This window comes from Nelusetta ayraudi, unplaced genomic scaffold, assembly GCF_046127955.1.
Source record: "Nelusetta ayraudi isolate G7.1 ecotype Tasmania unplaced genomic scaffold, CSIRO-AGI_Nayr_v1 ptg000168l, whole genome shotgun sequence".
In the NCBI taxonomy this organism is placed as follows: Eukaryota; Metazoa; Chordata; class Actinopteri; order Tetraodontiformes; family Monacanthidae; genus Nelusetta; species Nelusetta ayraudi.
In genome coordinates this window covers 2,378,147-2,392,349 of record NW_027466218.1, presented here as the reverse complement: position 1 = coordinate 2,392,349, position 14,203 = coordinate 2,378,147, and the positions used below count along the sequence as shown (strand labels likewise).

The following is a 14,203-nucleotide window of genomic DNA, read 5'->3' as shown; positions in this document are numbered from 1 at the left end:
CAATTTCAAAGGTCAGGGCACATGACCTATGTATTGATGAGATGAACACGTGGGGTTTTTGTCTCGTGTCTCTGAGACCTTCCTTCCCTTGAGTGATTTTGGGTGCCTGTAAGAAATTTCGCCAGTCGCCACATTTCGTGAGTTTTGATGCATTTTCAAGGAGTCAACTTTTGGTGGAGCCAGGCGGCGGAACTCCAAAAATTAGCAAGAAGCGTTACTGTTTCAATTGAGGTCTTCGTCCCTGACGATAAGCTGCTCTGTTTGTGGGCTGGAACAACACAAACAGTGAATTCTAATGTATTGATAGAAAAAGGAGAAAACTAATACTTATTAATCCATGCTTTGAAATCAACACGTTGTACTCGTTGATTGAGCGCAGCTTTGGCATCTTTCATGCATTGTCGCCATCTGCTGGTCACTTTACCAAATTACACTAACATGTGGTTCCATGGGGCTAAAGTTTAACCTAATAGTTTCCGCCACTGTCAAACCTTGTTTTATTTTATTTTGTCTTATTGTTGGTGTATTCATCTCGAGATTTTGTTAAATTGTTGACAATATGTAAAATGACAAGAAAGACTTTATTTAGATTTCAAAAGTCTGAACGTCTATTAAGTTTGGGGAATGTGTAAAAAAAAAAAAAAAAAAAAAAAACACGACTGGTTCTGCCTTACGTAATTATAATCACGAACTTTACAAAATGTCTTGCTAGGAGAGGGGAGAAAAAAAAAACACAGGTTCCACCGAGATTTGAACTCGGATCGCTGGATTCAGAGTCCAGAGTGCTAACCATTACACCATGGAACCGCCGTGGCAACCGGGGAAGATCACTTCCACCAAAAACCTGCCCCGAGAAAGGCTTCAAGTCTCGGAAATGACGTCACGCTCAAGAACTCTCACGATTAGTCGCACCGAAGTCTCCAAACTGACACGTGTTTCCTTTCTTTTGGCAAATTTGTACTTTATTTGCATTAATTCATGAAAAATAACAACAGTCGTCGACAAACTGGTGAGCGCACACACACACCCTCACACACGGACGTTCCAGCTGCTGTACGACGGTAATACAGGCCACATGCTTAGGAGGTAAAACAAAGAAACAAGGTTGCACAAGTTAAATATGAATAAATAAATAAGTATACTTAATGTCAACAGATGTTCAACATTACAAACAGATGTATTGTTTTCGTGGTACTAGTTTTATTTTATTTTTTGCTGGGCTTAAACAGTTTACAGGACACACTGACCATGCTGTGTAGAGAAATAATCAGGAAACAGTCAGAGCAATAGCAGCCATGGCTGCTTGTAAACAAAGAGATTCTCTCCCTCTGAGAATGAACTGATAAAAGCGTTCAATGCATACAAATAGTAAATTAAGTTGTTTTCAATACAAATTCTTTTTTTGTCGTATTACTGGTAGTACTTTTTTTTTTTCTTTTTAGATTTCACATATTAATACTACTGACTTGGCACAGTTTGTAAACTTTCTGAAAAAAGTTATTTTTCCTTTTTTCAATCTAAACACACACATAACAAACACAAATGTCACCATTGAGCTCTTTTTTTCTCCACATTGTCAAACATTTGGATATCCAGTCTTAACAAGCAGGGAGATGAAAAACATTGAGCATCTAACAACAAGAAATAGGACATTCAGTAAACAACACCTGACAGAAAGAGTAAACAACAATAGCTAGTCTGTTTTTTAAATAGGAAAAATTATCCGGACATACAATAGATATATTTTGACACCTCTGATGCCATTTTAGATTACATCATATATATATATATATATATATATATATATATATATATATATATATATATATATGTATATATATATATATATATATATATGTATATATATATATATATATATATATATATTTATATATATATATTTATATGTATATATATATATATATTTATATATATTTATATATATAAATATATATATATATATATATAAATATATATATATATATATATATATATATTTATATATATTTATATATATATATAAATATATATTTATATATATTTATATATATTTATATATATATATTTATATATATTTATATATTTATATATATATATATATATATATACATATATATATATATATATATATACATATATATATATATTTATATATATATATTTATATATATATATATATATTGCTCAGATAAGTGAAGCAGAAGATGAATTCCTCCCCTCCACCTTTTCCTCTGCTGCTCATCCCCTGATTGCCCTGGATTAAGCACTGCTCACTGTGGATGGAGCGGTGCAGCTACATTTGATTGGAGTAGGAGGTGGGTCCACCCACCTGGCTGTACTCAGAGGGCTGGCTGAGGTTCCCCTGAGCGCTGTAGCTCCCCGACTGGTCGAAGCTGCCCTGGTTGTATGGCTGCTGGCTAAAGGTGCCGGCCTGCTTTTCGTTGGCTCCGCCTGCAAACTTCGAAGCGCCTTTGTGCCAACCGGTCTCCTTAAAGACGAACCAGATGTTTCCAGCCCAGAGCACAAAGTTGAGAAATCCGAAAACCTAAAGAGAAGAAGACAAAATTACAGCGCTCATATATGTCTTGGTATTATTATTTCGACCATGCCCAAGAATCAAAACTTTACTGTAAGTCTAGACAGCTTAACAAATACAGATGTGCACAATTTGTATACGTACCACAGAGGTATTGAGCCCAGACCAGCGCGCTCCGTACACGGAGTCACACTTGTTGCTCTGGGTTTTGCAGGCGGGGATCAAGAGCTGAACCTCATCCGGATCAGTGGCCACCTTCACATCGGACAGAGCCTTGGCCCAGGCAGAGGAGCTGACCAGCCACATGAAGGAGAACACCACGGTCACCACAAAGTCCTGACGACACGGGGCAGAGAGAAGACAAGGCAGAGAGGGGTAGAGATCAGACAGAGAGACCACCTCACCAGAAGAATGAGGAGGTGGATTGTACATACAAAGAGTGGTCCCTGGATATTTTCAATACTGTACTGTGCTCAAGTATTCATTAAGCATTATTATTGATTAAATAGAACTTAATTGATCCTGACAGAGATTCTTCATGCTGAAGTCAGAGTCCCTTTGCTTCACCAAGAGCAAAAACTGTGACAGACATTGTCCGTCCCTTCCCTTTCCTTCAACTAAAGGAGATAAAATAACACGTTTGTCCTTGAAAATAAAACAGGTTCCACTGAGATTTGAACTCCGATCACTGGATTTAGAGTCCACAGTGCTAACCATTACACCATGGAACCAATGAGCACACACCAAGAATGAAAAACCAAATTACTCTAATTTAAATTTCTTCTTATGCCACAAACGGGATGTGGCCACTGTGGAAATCTTTCACTCTGGAACAAAATTATTTCAATGAGACAAACAATAAACTTTGTTCTAACCAGAGTTGGCTTAGAGATAAGTCTGATTAGGGCATACAGGGAATGTCTTTCGGCAGGATTCAAACAGTGAGAATAAACAGAATCTGGGTGAGAATCAGAATCTCAAGGACTGCTTTTCAAAAGCAATCAGGTTCCACTGAGATTTGAACTCAGATCGCTGGATTCAGAGTCCAGAGTGCTAACCATTACACCATGGAACCAACACAACCGTGCTGGGGATCCAACTACTTTTATCTACATGATTGTACAACTGCTCTGGAGACAATTTCAGTTGTGGTTTCATAATGACGCCACAAACAGGGAACTCCAGGCTGAATGTGAGAAGAAAGTGAAAAACAACCACTCAGATTGACTTTGGGCATAATTTGATTGAGGTGAGAAACCTTTAAATTTGACATTTAAGTTACTAAACCAGAATATCACCAAATGCATAAAAACAAAAAAACAAAACAGGTTCCACTGAGATTTGAACTCAGATCGCTGGATTCAGAGTCCAGAGTGCTAACCATTACACCATGGAACCAACATACACAACATGGTCGATCATGTTGTGTATGTTGGTTCCATCATTTTAGGCGATTTTTCTCATATTTGGGACTTAGAAATAAATTGGTTCAGGGCATACAGGGAATGACTTTCTGCAGGATTCAAACAGTGAGAATAAACAGAATCTGGGTGAGAATCAGAATCTCAAAAAGTGCTTTTCAAAAGCAATCAGGTTCCACTGAGATTTGAACTCAGATTGCTGGATTCAGAGTCCAGAGTGCTAACCATTACACCATGGAACCAACACACTCACTGTGCATGATCCAACCACAGTTCTACAGTACAGTCATATACTCTACTCTGCAGCCACTATGGAGCTGAGACACCACAGGCACTGAACTCCAGGCTGGAAGAGAGAGGAAGAAGAGGTCTACTCACAATTAGTGGCCCCCGGATGTTTTCATGATACTTGTTCTGAAAGAAGATGTAGATGATGGTGGCCACAAGGGAATACAGGAAGGCAAAGACGGCGATGGTGACGAAGAACTCTGCGGAGGACGAGTAGTCTCCGATGAGAAAGATGCGGTCTGTCCTGATCCCCTCGCAGGCCGGCGCCTCGAAGGACACCTGGTACAACCTGAAGGGCACAGGGAGCCACAGACATCAACCAAGAGACTCATTTTTATGATGACCACAGATGTTTTCAAGTCACAAGACAGGACAAAAGCGGAAGAGTCTGATGTCAATCCACAGTCCAGGCATTGTTATTTTGACGCAGCGAGCAAAGCGCACTCACCTGAAGGGATAAGCAAAGTCGATGCCCATGCTGAGGTTACTTCTGGCCTTCTCCATGCAGTCCACGCTGACCCTCAGTTGCCCTGAGTAGCCCCCGCATGTTGCAAAGGCAAAAATGGAGAAGAGCTGCAAGAAAGCGATAAACGATAATTAGTTGCTTAGTCAGAAATTACAAGTGTTTTGCAGAGTTTAGGACTAAAGAAAGCTGGATTAATGGTGATTGTGATTGATCACTTTCAGAAGGATGTTGATTTGCCTGAATGAGAGAACTCGTATTTTATTATTTTTATTATTTACTTTTAGCTTTTTTATTTGCATTAAATTCAGTCTCGTTTACCTGTATGTCTTTCACATCCTCAAATATCACACAACATGCTTTTCTAGCAGTGAAGATCTGAGTTTGCCACAGGCAAAGATCAGCGACAAGACCCCTCGTTATAATCTACAAACATGAAGCTGCTGCAATGACTTAATCACAGTCCCACACACACACACACACACACACACACACACACTCTCTCTCTCTCTCTCTCTCTCTCTCTCTCTCTCTCTCTGCCCTTATTATGCTTTCTCTCTCTCTGCACAGTTTTCCATATTAAGCTTTAAAGGGCCTGGAGGGCTCTCACAGCTGTGATCACCATAATCAGGCCTGACACCTGGTTAGCAAGAGCCTCCCCTCTCACATATCGCAGTCAGCTGGATGAGCAGCCGGACAGCAGCTGTGGAGAGACTCGCTTCACACTCAAACGCTGCCGCCTGCAGCTCCTCTAGAGGGCGCTAATGAATCTCAGCACAAGCATATACCGCACACTCAGCGAGACTCGCTGCTCCACTTACGGCTCACTTCAAGGGGTTTTGGCTTTGCAGTTCTCATTATGTGAAAAAAAAAAAAAAAAATCACTTTAGCAATGTTTTCTAACAACGATCTGTGCCGCTGGCCTGTCAGCGAGTTGAAGAAATGAGAAAACTATGTGAGTGTGAAAAGTGTGAGTCTGCAAAAACGTGCAGTTTGACTTCGTTGGACCTTCTCTTTGGAAGGAGACAAGAACAACAGGGTGTCAGGGGGCGGAGCAGACACCTGACTTGGATGAGGTATCAGTGCTCTTTGTGACCTCATTAATGTAGACTTTGTAAAAGAGATTAAGAAAAAAGAACAACTAAAGGATGGGCTTTCTGCTAATCTGGAGATTTAACTGGCAGGCTGGAGACACATGTTGTGTATTTGATACACAATATGGTACCACTAAATAGAAGCAAAAAAAAAAAAAAAAGCCAATAGATAAATGGCACGTGCTTGTCTTCACAAACAAACAGAGCTCGACAGAGCAAAAGAATAAACACTCCCTGTTAATGATCACAGATAAACATCTTTCCTGCTGCCTCCCGTGCAGCTGCCTCTTCTCCCTGTGATTTTAGGGGCTGGCAATAGTGCACCCTCTCATTTCTGACGAGGGCCTTTGAGCAGGAGAGCGTGGCATTGTGGATAGAGGGGTGGGTGCTAAGCCCTGTGCCCCCGTCTGTTTATCTGCCTCTCCCAGCTGGCCTCCTCGGGGAACAAGAGATGGGGAATGGAAGGGGGGATGTGAGGGAGGGAGAGGGAGATTCCAGAATAGAGGAATAGGAACTGTGCAAATAGAGCCCTAAAACATCTCCTCCACTGACCTAGATGGCACCGCAGAGGGTCGACTGATGTGCTCCGTAATTTGCTTCTGAAGCGACTCGTGGGGGGAAAAAAGTGGGGGCATAAAAGGTAGAACCTGTGAAAATATATGCACAGGTTTAGTGGCTGCCAGCGATGCAAGGTGGTGGGGATTCCCTGAATTTAATCCAGGTTTATCGAATGCAACTGGAGTATTTTTTGGTTCAGCGAATGAAAACAGAATGAAAATGAAAATTAGCTTTGATCTGGCGTCAATGAAAAATAAATTAAAATAAACATTCTTTAATTTGGTATTACACAGAAATAATTTTTTGTATAGAATTTTATTAGAAATTAAGAAAGCTTAAACAAACAACTGATACATGGATTGACAGATGAGGCTCTAAGACTATAATGAAACCACAAGTATAGCGCCACCTGCAAACATACTGGGGCTTCACTTCCTCTTGTGCTTTAGAACTGAAACCATTTTTTGGGTTTAGGCACAATTTTGTTTTCAAATTGCAAATATAAAAAAAAGAGAAAGAATGACACGCAGTTTGACTGAGTAGATATTACAGGCTTCTGGACTGGAGATGACACCAAGCACGCCAGACACTGCTAACCAGGATGAAATGAGATAAATGAGCCAAGAGAGCTTGGGCGAAGTTGTTGAAAAAACTTTTTGCTTTGTGAGACAAGGAGCACTTGACTGTTGAAGAAGGCTCGAGGACGGGAGATGGAGAAGCCGTTTCAACAGGAGGACACGGTGAATGCGGCGGAGGAGGCGCTGGAGTGTCGGCGGAGCTAAAAGGTGCATTCAGTGATGAGCTGCACTCGACACTGTTGACAAAAGCCACGCAGACACACACACACACACACACACACACACACACACTCCGTCCAATTGGTTCGTTCGAGTCAGTGAGAATCATCGTCATCAAGAGGCTGCTTCGCCAGGAGAAACACGCCTTCAGGTCCTCAGACTCTCTCCTCGCCTGCCGTGGAGATAATCAAAGAGATGTCGAACCTCCTTCACGGAAATGATTTTTTCAGTCCACTAAAGGAAACGAGGGAGAAGATCAGCATCTTTCTCTCGTCATCTAAAAATATTTATAATATTTATAAGTCCAATATTGCGCCTATTTTAAGACACTGATGTTTCATCGGAGACTCAGGTAGAGCAGCAACATCACACGATTAATCAACAGATTCTTTGAAATCTCCAGGAAACGCCATAATTTGCCCTGCTGCAAGTACTTTTTGTATAATATAGGACGTTTTGAAGCAAACAATACAAAAATAAATCAGGCTCTTAAGTGGTTTGAATGGAAAAGACACAACGTAGAACTGAAAAAGCTCACAGGTGTGATGGGCGGCCTCGCTGACACCACAGTGAAACCAAGGAGGGAGGAGCCAGACCCTTTAAAGACAAGAGCTGTGGACATTGCTTACATTTAAAACCATTGTGTAACCATTGTGTTGTCGCACCACACAGGCGGCACATTCTCCAATCCTGAGGTGTGACGACTGCGTAGTCGCATAAATCCCACTGTGCCCCCCCCACCCCCACCCCCACCCTCCTTGTGCTATTAATTCTGCTTTAATGCACGTCACTGTTCATTGGCTGATGGCGGTGATGTAATGTGCTGCTATGGATGCAGAAGCTTCTGTATAGCGATTAGCCCAAATGCAAGACCCTCCAATTAAACTCTCTTGATGTGCACACGTATCGTCTATACCTCCGCTTTTCACCTAGGTGACGTCACGTGTGCCTTGAAACATCTGAAAGTGTGTGTGTGTAGGTGTGTGTGTGTTTCTGTGAGTGTTTAAGAACATAGATATGAAAGCGTGTGTATAGATGAGAATGCAGAGTAAAAATATCTCACTCTGTCCATTGAGGCAGAAGCATTAGCCACAGTCCCCTCCGTCGCCATCACCACACACACACACACACACACACACACACACACACACACACACACACACACACACACACGCACACACACACACAGTCTCACTTGCTGCCACTGCTGCAGACCGCCAGTGTGCAAACATGAGCGATTTTACGCCGGCTAGTTAAGACAAAAACAAAACGGCGGTGTGTGTGTGTGTGTGTGTGTGTGTGTGTGTGTTAGAAATAAAGGCCAGCCAGGCAAATGGGGGCAGATGCATGATAAAATAAAACTTCAGCGCAATGAGGGGATAAGAGGGTCAGCAAAGTGAGCGAAAGTTGAGCTTATTTTAGTTTTAACTAACTAAATCATTTCACGCTTTAAAAAATAGAGATGCAACAATCCAATGTTGGGTTTGAGCTCCATCATTTAACAGCGATGGTGAGCCATCGGCTTGACAGAATAAGGTGTGTGACACTTGGAGGTCCGTCCACCGTCTACCACGGCTGCACTCTGACACTCCATTAAACAGATGATTGTTATCTCGGCTGCTAAATTACTGAGGAGGAAAAAAAAAAAAAAGAAGCCAGCTGCGACGATGGCTCCTTGAGTCGGAGGGGAGAAGCGACGAGTGGCGTCTGATCTTAGCTTCCGTGGCAGCGCCGCAACAGAATGGAATCAGCAGCTCATTTAGCGGCGGCTAATCCCTTCCTGCACGGGGGAGCGCTTTGTGCAGCGCTTTCAGCCCAGACACATCTCTCGCGCCATCTCTCTGCCTGCATTTCCATAAGCTTGACGACCACAAACAGGCGAGGAAATCTCCATTTTATTTTTCACATCCTGAGGTTTCCACGGCTGGGTGGTATAAGGGGGGGAAGCTGAAGAAAAAGTGGACTGCGTTGTTCAATGGTCCAGTTTCAAAGGTTGCTATAAAGGTATAAAGGCCCCGGTTTGTAGTCTAGTGTTAGATTACTAGATATAATAAACTAGACATAATGAGCCATCTAGAAAACGGAGGTCTTCTGAGACAGGCCTGCTTACAGTTGCCAGATCCAGAAGAAGAGAAGCAGCAGCCAGTTTCTATGCTCCCTTTATCTGGAATAAACTACCAGTAAACTGTCGGCGAGCTGAGGCATTGAGTTCCTTTAAATCAAGGTAAAAAAACACACCTGCTCAGTATTGCTTTTAACGAGATAATTCTAACTGCACTGTAACTTTTATGCTTGAACCTTTTGGTTTTACTCATTCTGCAAAGCACTTTGAATGGCCTGGTTGAATGGTGTATCAACACATTTGCCTTGCCTTGGCCAGATGAAGACAGCTTTTTTTTTTTTTTTTTTTTTTTTCTCAGTTGGTTTTAGACTGAAATGATGCTGCTCATTTGGAGAAGCAATCAAGTAATGAACACGTTCTGCCTCAGGTCGCTTTGTCCGCCGCCTGAAGTTGAGCCTGCAGGTCAGTGCAGTCGGGGCCTCGCTGTGACTTGCACGTCACGCTTCTCAGCGATTTGACGACACGCTGCGACGCATTGAAAGACATGTTTTGACATCACGCATTGGATTCTGTTAATTACACCACCCCCCCACTGTGCAACCTCCGCGCAACCCTGCTAGTTTTGTTGCAGCGTCTGTTTTGATGCAACTGGAGCTTCAGCTTGTACGGACAAGATATTTGAATTTGGTTTGGTCATAGAAAAAAACAGATGGCAAGCGGCATTAGTGTTGGTTTTTTTAATTGAGGGAACATAGTGAAGTCATTGTCACTGCACAGCAGCTGGATTGCTGAGATCTCCATTCTGAAATCTTGCACATCCATCTTGACATGAGGTGATTAAAGCAAAGTTTTCGGGCTCATGACCTTCATTTGCTCCCAAACTAAACAGACAGTGGAAATGGACGAGTCACACAGGAGCTGTTGGTTTCTCTCCTGACTGTAAAAAAAAAGCGCTTTGAAGCGCCTGCAGATGTGGTTCAGCACTCCACAAATAAAGGTTGACTGATTGATTGACTGACTGCTGGTCTGCTCAACTATTTTGACGCACCAGCCGTGAAGTATATTATCTATACATGTATGTGTGTATATATACATACATACATATACTTTAAAAAAAAATCTCTTTCTACACTGGAGATAGCAGTAGTAGATGTAATTATGCAGCAAAGAAAAACACATTAAATATTGAAGAATTTAAATATAAAACGTGTTTGAGTTATTTTCCAGTTTTATTGTTTCCTTCATAATTTCATGTGTGTTCATATGTAGTTGTGATGCCTTCAGTGAGAAACTGCAATGTCAGTAGTCATGAGAATGAAAGAAAAGACATCAAATTCAAAGGGTGTGTCCAAAGTTTTGACTGGTAGTGCAAAAATATACATATATATATACACATATATATGTATATCTACATCTTGTGTAGATATACATATATTTCTGTAAAATTGCATCAGTCATACAGTACAGTACTGACGATGACATCACAGCACGCACTCAGACTCCAGACTCGGGACGGTCTCATCCCTCCTGACTCACCGGTTGCAAAATAGGTGGACGTGCGAGGAGCAGACACGCTACTACAGTGTGAGGACGACACAAAGAGCCGCAATGACGCACCAGTGGATGGGGTGGGATTGCATGTATTTCATTTGCATCATGTGTTCAATCAACCAAAGAACTCCGCTCCCTACCCCCCCACCCCTCTATCTTTCTCTCTCTCTCACACACACACACACACACACACACACACACACACACACACACACGAGCAGTGAAGAGTTCGGGCACATCTCAAAGGACAGTTTCTGCATGAGTTGCTCCATGGTGGAAAAGAGGGACTTTACAGCTGTTTGGCTGTTTACAGCTGTTACAGAAGAAGATGACAGCCACTGACAGTGTGTGTTACAACCTCCCCCCCCCGTCGGAATCTCCCGAAGACTCTGCTGATCCCGGCAGCTCCTGGTACCTGTGCAAGATGCGAGTCAAGATGCAAGACACCCTCTCCTCTACCGCAGCGTCCGTCTTACTTAACTGAAGTTAACGTAACCTTTAAGCAACGTCCCGTTTGTCCGCCTGACCAGTCAGCCGTGCAGTCGAGGTCCCATTGTCATTAGCAACGTAAATGTCAATCGCTGCCTCCGATAGAGTCTGCAGGGCCCGGGGCCACGTGAACCAGCCGAACCGACGGATGTGTGTTTCTTGTCTGTGTCACAGCGTGAGCCCGATTTGACCGAGGGGCTTTTTAGAAATTGGGCACGATTCTTAAATAAACCAGCAAACTTTTGGGGTCAAACTTGCTTTTTCTACAGCTTGGAATAATGAAGTTAAATAACGAAAGTTGTTGACCGTCAACCACAACATGACGATGGCTGTTTAGCAGTGGGACCAGCTCCCTTGTTAAAGTGGCCCCTCCTCAAATGGAAGAGCTGTTGTGGCTTTTTGTTGAGTAAAGGTCATTGTGTGCGGCTGCAGAAGTTGGGGTCATGGCAGGTGAAGCTGTGATGTGTTGTTTTTTTTTCCACTTTCTCTTTGCGGTGGGCATCAAGTGCAGATTCCCGCTCCAAAAGGAAGCCCTGCGCTTGTACCACTGCGTTAACTGCAGCATCGGATATTGTGTGAATGTAGATGAAGTTTTTCAATGAGGAGACACATGAAAAATGTCTTGCCTAAAAATCAGGGTCGGGGAGCCTATCGCAACTGTCCTCGAGTTGAAGGCAGGGTCACACACTGGACAAGTCGGTAGTTAATCACAGATTGAACAACCTACCAGTCTCAGGGTGGACACTCTACCACTAGAGCACTGAATTGTACCTTGTCGCCAGGAAAGAAGACGCAGTAGAAACAAGAAGGAAAAGGTCACTTTCATAACAAAACTGTGTAGGTGGAGCGTTAGGGATGATGTCGGTGTGCAGCATCACACACACACACACACACACACACACACACACACACACACACACACACACACACACACACACACACACACACACACACACATCAAGCAACAATAAGACACACAGAGGGAGCTATTATGGTGTTATCTTAATCATACAGACGGTGCTTTGGACACTCGGCTCATGTCCCACAAAATATCACAGTGGTTTCGGTCTCACCAAAAACAGCCGAGAGGGAAGCCATCTCGCTGATAGACATCTGGAGGATCTCACAGTGGTTGATTAAAATATGAGCGTGTGTCTACGGATGAGAATGGACTCTTTGCAAGTGGCTGGTGGGGGGGGGGTGTTCTGTTTACATTTTTTTAATGGAGCAGCAGCAGCAGCAGCAGCAGCAGCAGCAGCCCCTGCTTGTGCACAATTGATGCATTTCTGAAAAGTGTGAGACAAGCTCTCACACACATGCACACGCTTGTCACGCACTCTTTGTGCACATGTTGGACGGCCTCGTGGCTGCAGCATTTTTTCTCTAAACTCACATCAAAGGAAATCACACGTCCTCCCCCCCCTCCCCCCCTCGGGGCGTCTCTGCAACTGTACACAACACAAACGCCACAGTCTACAAGCGGCGCCCAGACGGGTGGAGGTGGTACAGCTTTGATTCAGTCGCAGCTGAGACGCAGCAGTGACGCTTGATTCTGCCTGTTTAAATGAGAAATGAGGGCACTCATTTTTTTTCCTTTATAGTTTTTTTTTTTTTGAACTGGCGCTAAATTGCACATGGTTGGCACGACAGCGCCCGAAGTGGGCGATGACTGACGAGCCGGCCGCCTCTCATCCTGCCAGTGTGAATCCTTACATAAACTTGAGCCATTTAGTCACGGAGAACCACCGCATCAGGAGCGCGGCTACGGGTGGCCCGCACGAATCGCGCACAGGCGCGCGCGCAGACGCACGAGCGCACACATCAAGACGTCAAGTTGCAGTTAGCCGGGACGTCGATCGAGCCAAAGCCAGGCTGTTTACTCACAACATGTGCACAGAATTTTCCACCGCCAGTGTCTCCCGTTGAACCAAACCCCGTTAGTTGTTGTTTGACGCCAAAAGAAAAAGCACGTGAAAGTTGCAACTCACCCATTCCAAGACTCGGATAAATCCCAGAGGTAATTTCAGCACTTGGAACGTCCCCATGGATGCAATCTGCAGACGCACCAACACACACACACACACACACACACATGAGCGGCCACTCATTGAGAACAACCAATTAACAACACCATTGGTCAGTTTGGCGGAGGTGGAGGGACAAACACAAACACAGTTCCGCTTCACGTCTCGTCTCTCACCTGATCGGCGGCTTCCATCTCAGCAGCGGGCGACTTGTTTTTTTTTCCCCCCCACCACTTGTTTCACGCGGTGTTGACACTCTACTACCGCGAGCCAAGACCCGATTGATGTCTCCGTCGCGCCTCGTCAACGGTCCTCGGCTCCGATGCCGACGGCTTCCGGAAAAGCACGAGCGCTCTCCGCCCGGGCTGTGATTCGCCGTCGAGGCAGCCAGAGCAGTGAGTGGCCTCTTTAAGGAAAAGGGACGCCTTCGTTTGTGTCCATTGTCACTCTGTTTAACGACGTGTAGGACCGACAGAACACAGGTTGGAGACGGGCTCCACCTAATACGTGTATTGTTGATCTGGACTGCAAATACGAGATTTGTTGCGCTGTTTTAAGCAAAACTGGCTTCTTTAAATGTTTGTCTTATCCATTTATTGTAAAGACAGCAATCACTGTAGAATAGTTCTGTTCTCCACTCTACTGGTGGGTGTGAATACTGTAGTTTATTGTGTTTTTTTGTTTTTTTTTGTATAAACGTATATAGAAAACCCCAGTAATACGACTACTACTACTACTACTACTACTAATAATAATAATAATAATAACATAAAGCACAGTATTTTTGTTTAAGAACTGTAATCAGAGGGTTAAATATGTTTTCCCCCTTGAGATCAACAAAGTATTTGGGATAATCAATCAGGTGAGACATTTTCACTGCAGTCTGGGAATGAACAATAAAGATCTGAAAATATGAGCGC

The 14,203-nt window shown here is 43.4% G+C and overlaps 1 protein-coding gene and 4 non-coding genes across 5 annotated transcripts; all 5 read right to left on the bottom strand.

Annotated features, from left to right (window-relative positions):
- Positions 1-735: 735 nt before the first annotated feature.
- Positions 736-807, bottom strand: trnaq-cug (transfer RNA glutamine (anticodon CUG)). Its single transcript has one exon. It is a non-coding gene; the product is annotated as a tRNA-Gln (tRNA).
- A 1,332-nt stretch (positions 808-2,139) lies between these two features.
- Positions 2,140-13,785, bottom strand: synpra (synaptoporin a). The gene is made up of 6 exons (XM_076014382.1): positions 13,460-13,785; positions 13,248-13,313; positions 4,694-4,818; positions 4,336-4,534; positions 2,681-2,872; positions 2,140-2,545 (listed from the first exon to the last, which is right to left on the bottom strand). Exons 1-6 carry the CDS (start codon positions 13,475-13,477, stop codon positions 2,294-2,296), a joined length of 852 nt encoding a protein of 283 aa, XP_075870497.1. The 5' UTR covers positions 13,478-13,785; the 3' UTR covers positions 2,140-2,293.
- trnaq-cug (transfer RNA glutamine (anticodon CUG)) lies at positions 3,540-3,611 on the bottom strand. Its single transcript has one exon. It is a non-coding gene; the product is annotated as a tRNA-Gln (tRNA).
- On the bottom strand, positions 3,863-3,934 carry trnaq-cug (transfer RNA glutamine (anticodon CUG)). Its single transcript has one exon. It is a non-coding gene; the product is annotated as a tRNA-Gln (tRNA).
- trnaq-cug (transfer RNA glutamine (anticodon CUG)) lies at positions 4,128-4,199 on the bottom strand. Its single transcript has one exon. It is a non-coding gene; the product is annotated as a tRNA-Gln (tRNA).
- Positions 13,786-14,203: the final 418 nt, after the last annotated feature.

What these genes read in the sequence shown, in the direction of transcription:
- synpra (XM_076014382.1), bottom strand. An exon ending in TTATCCGAGTCTTGGAATGG is followed by an intron (nt 4,819 to 13,247) that starts GTGAGTTGCAAC and finishes GCTTTCTTGCAG; the next exon opens with CTCTTCTCCATTTTTGCCTT. An exon ending in CTGGGCTCAATACCTCTGTG is followed by an intron (nt 2,546 to 2,680) that starts GTACGTATACAA and finishes TCTTCTCTTTAG; the next exon opens with GTTTTCGGATTTCTCAACTT.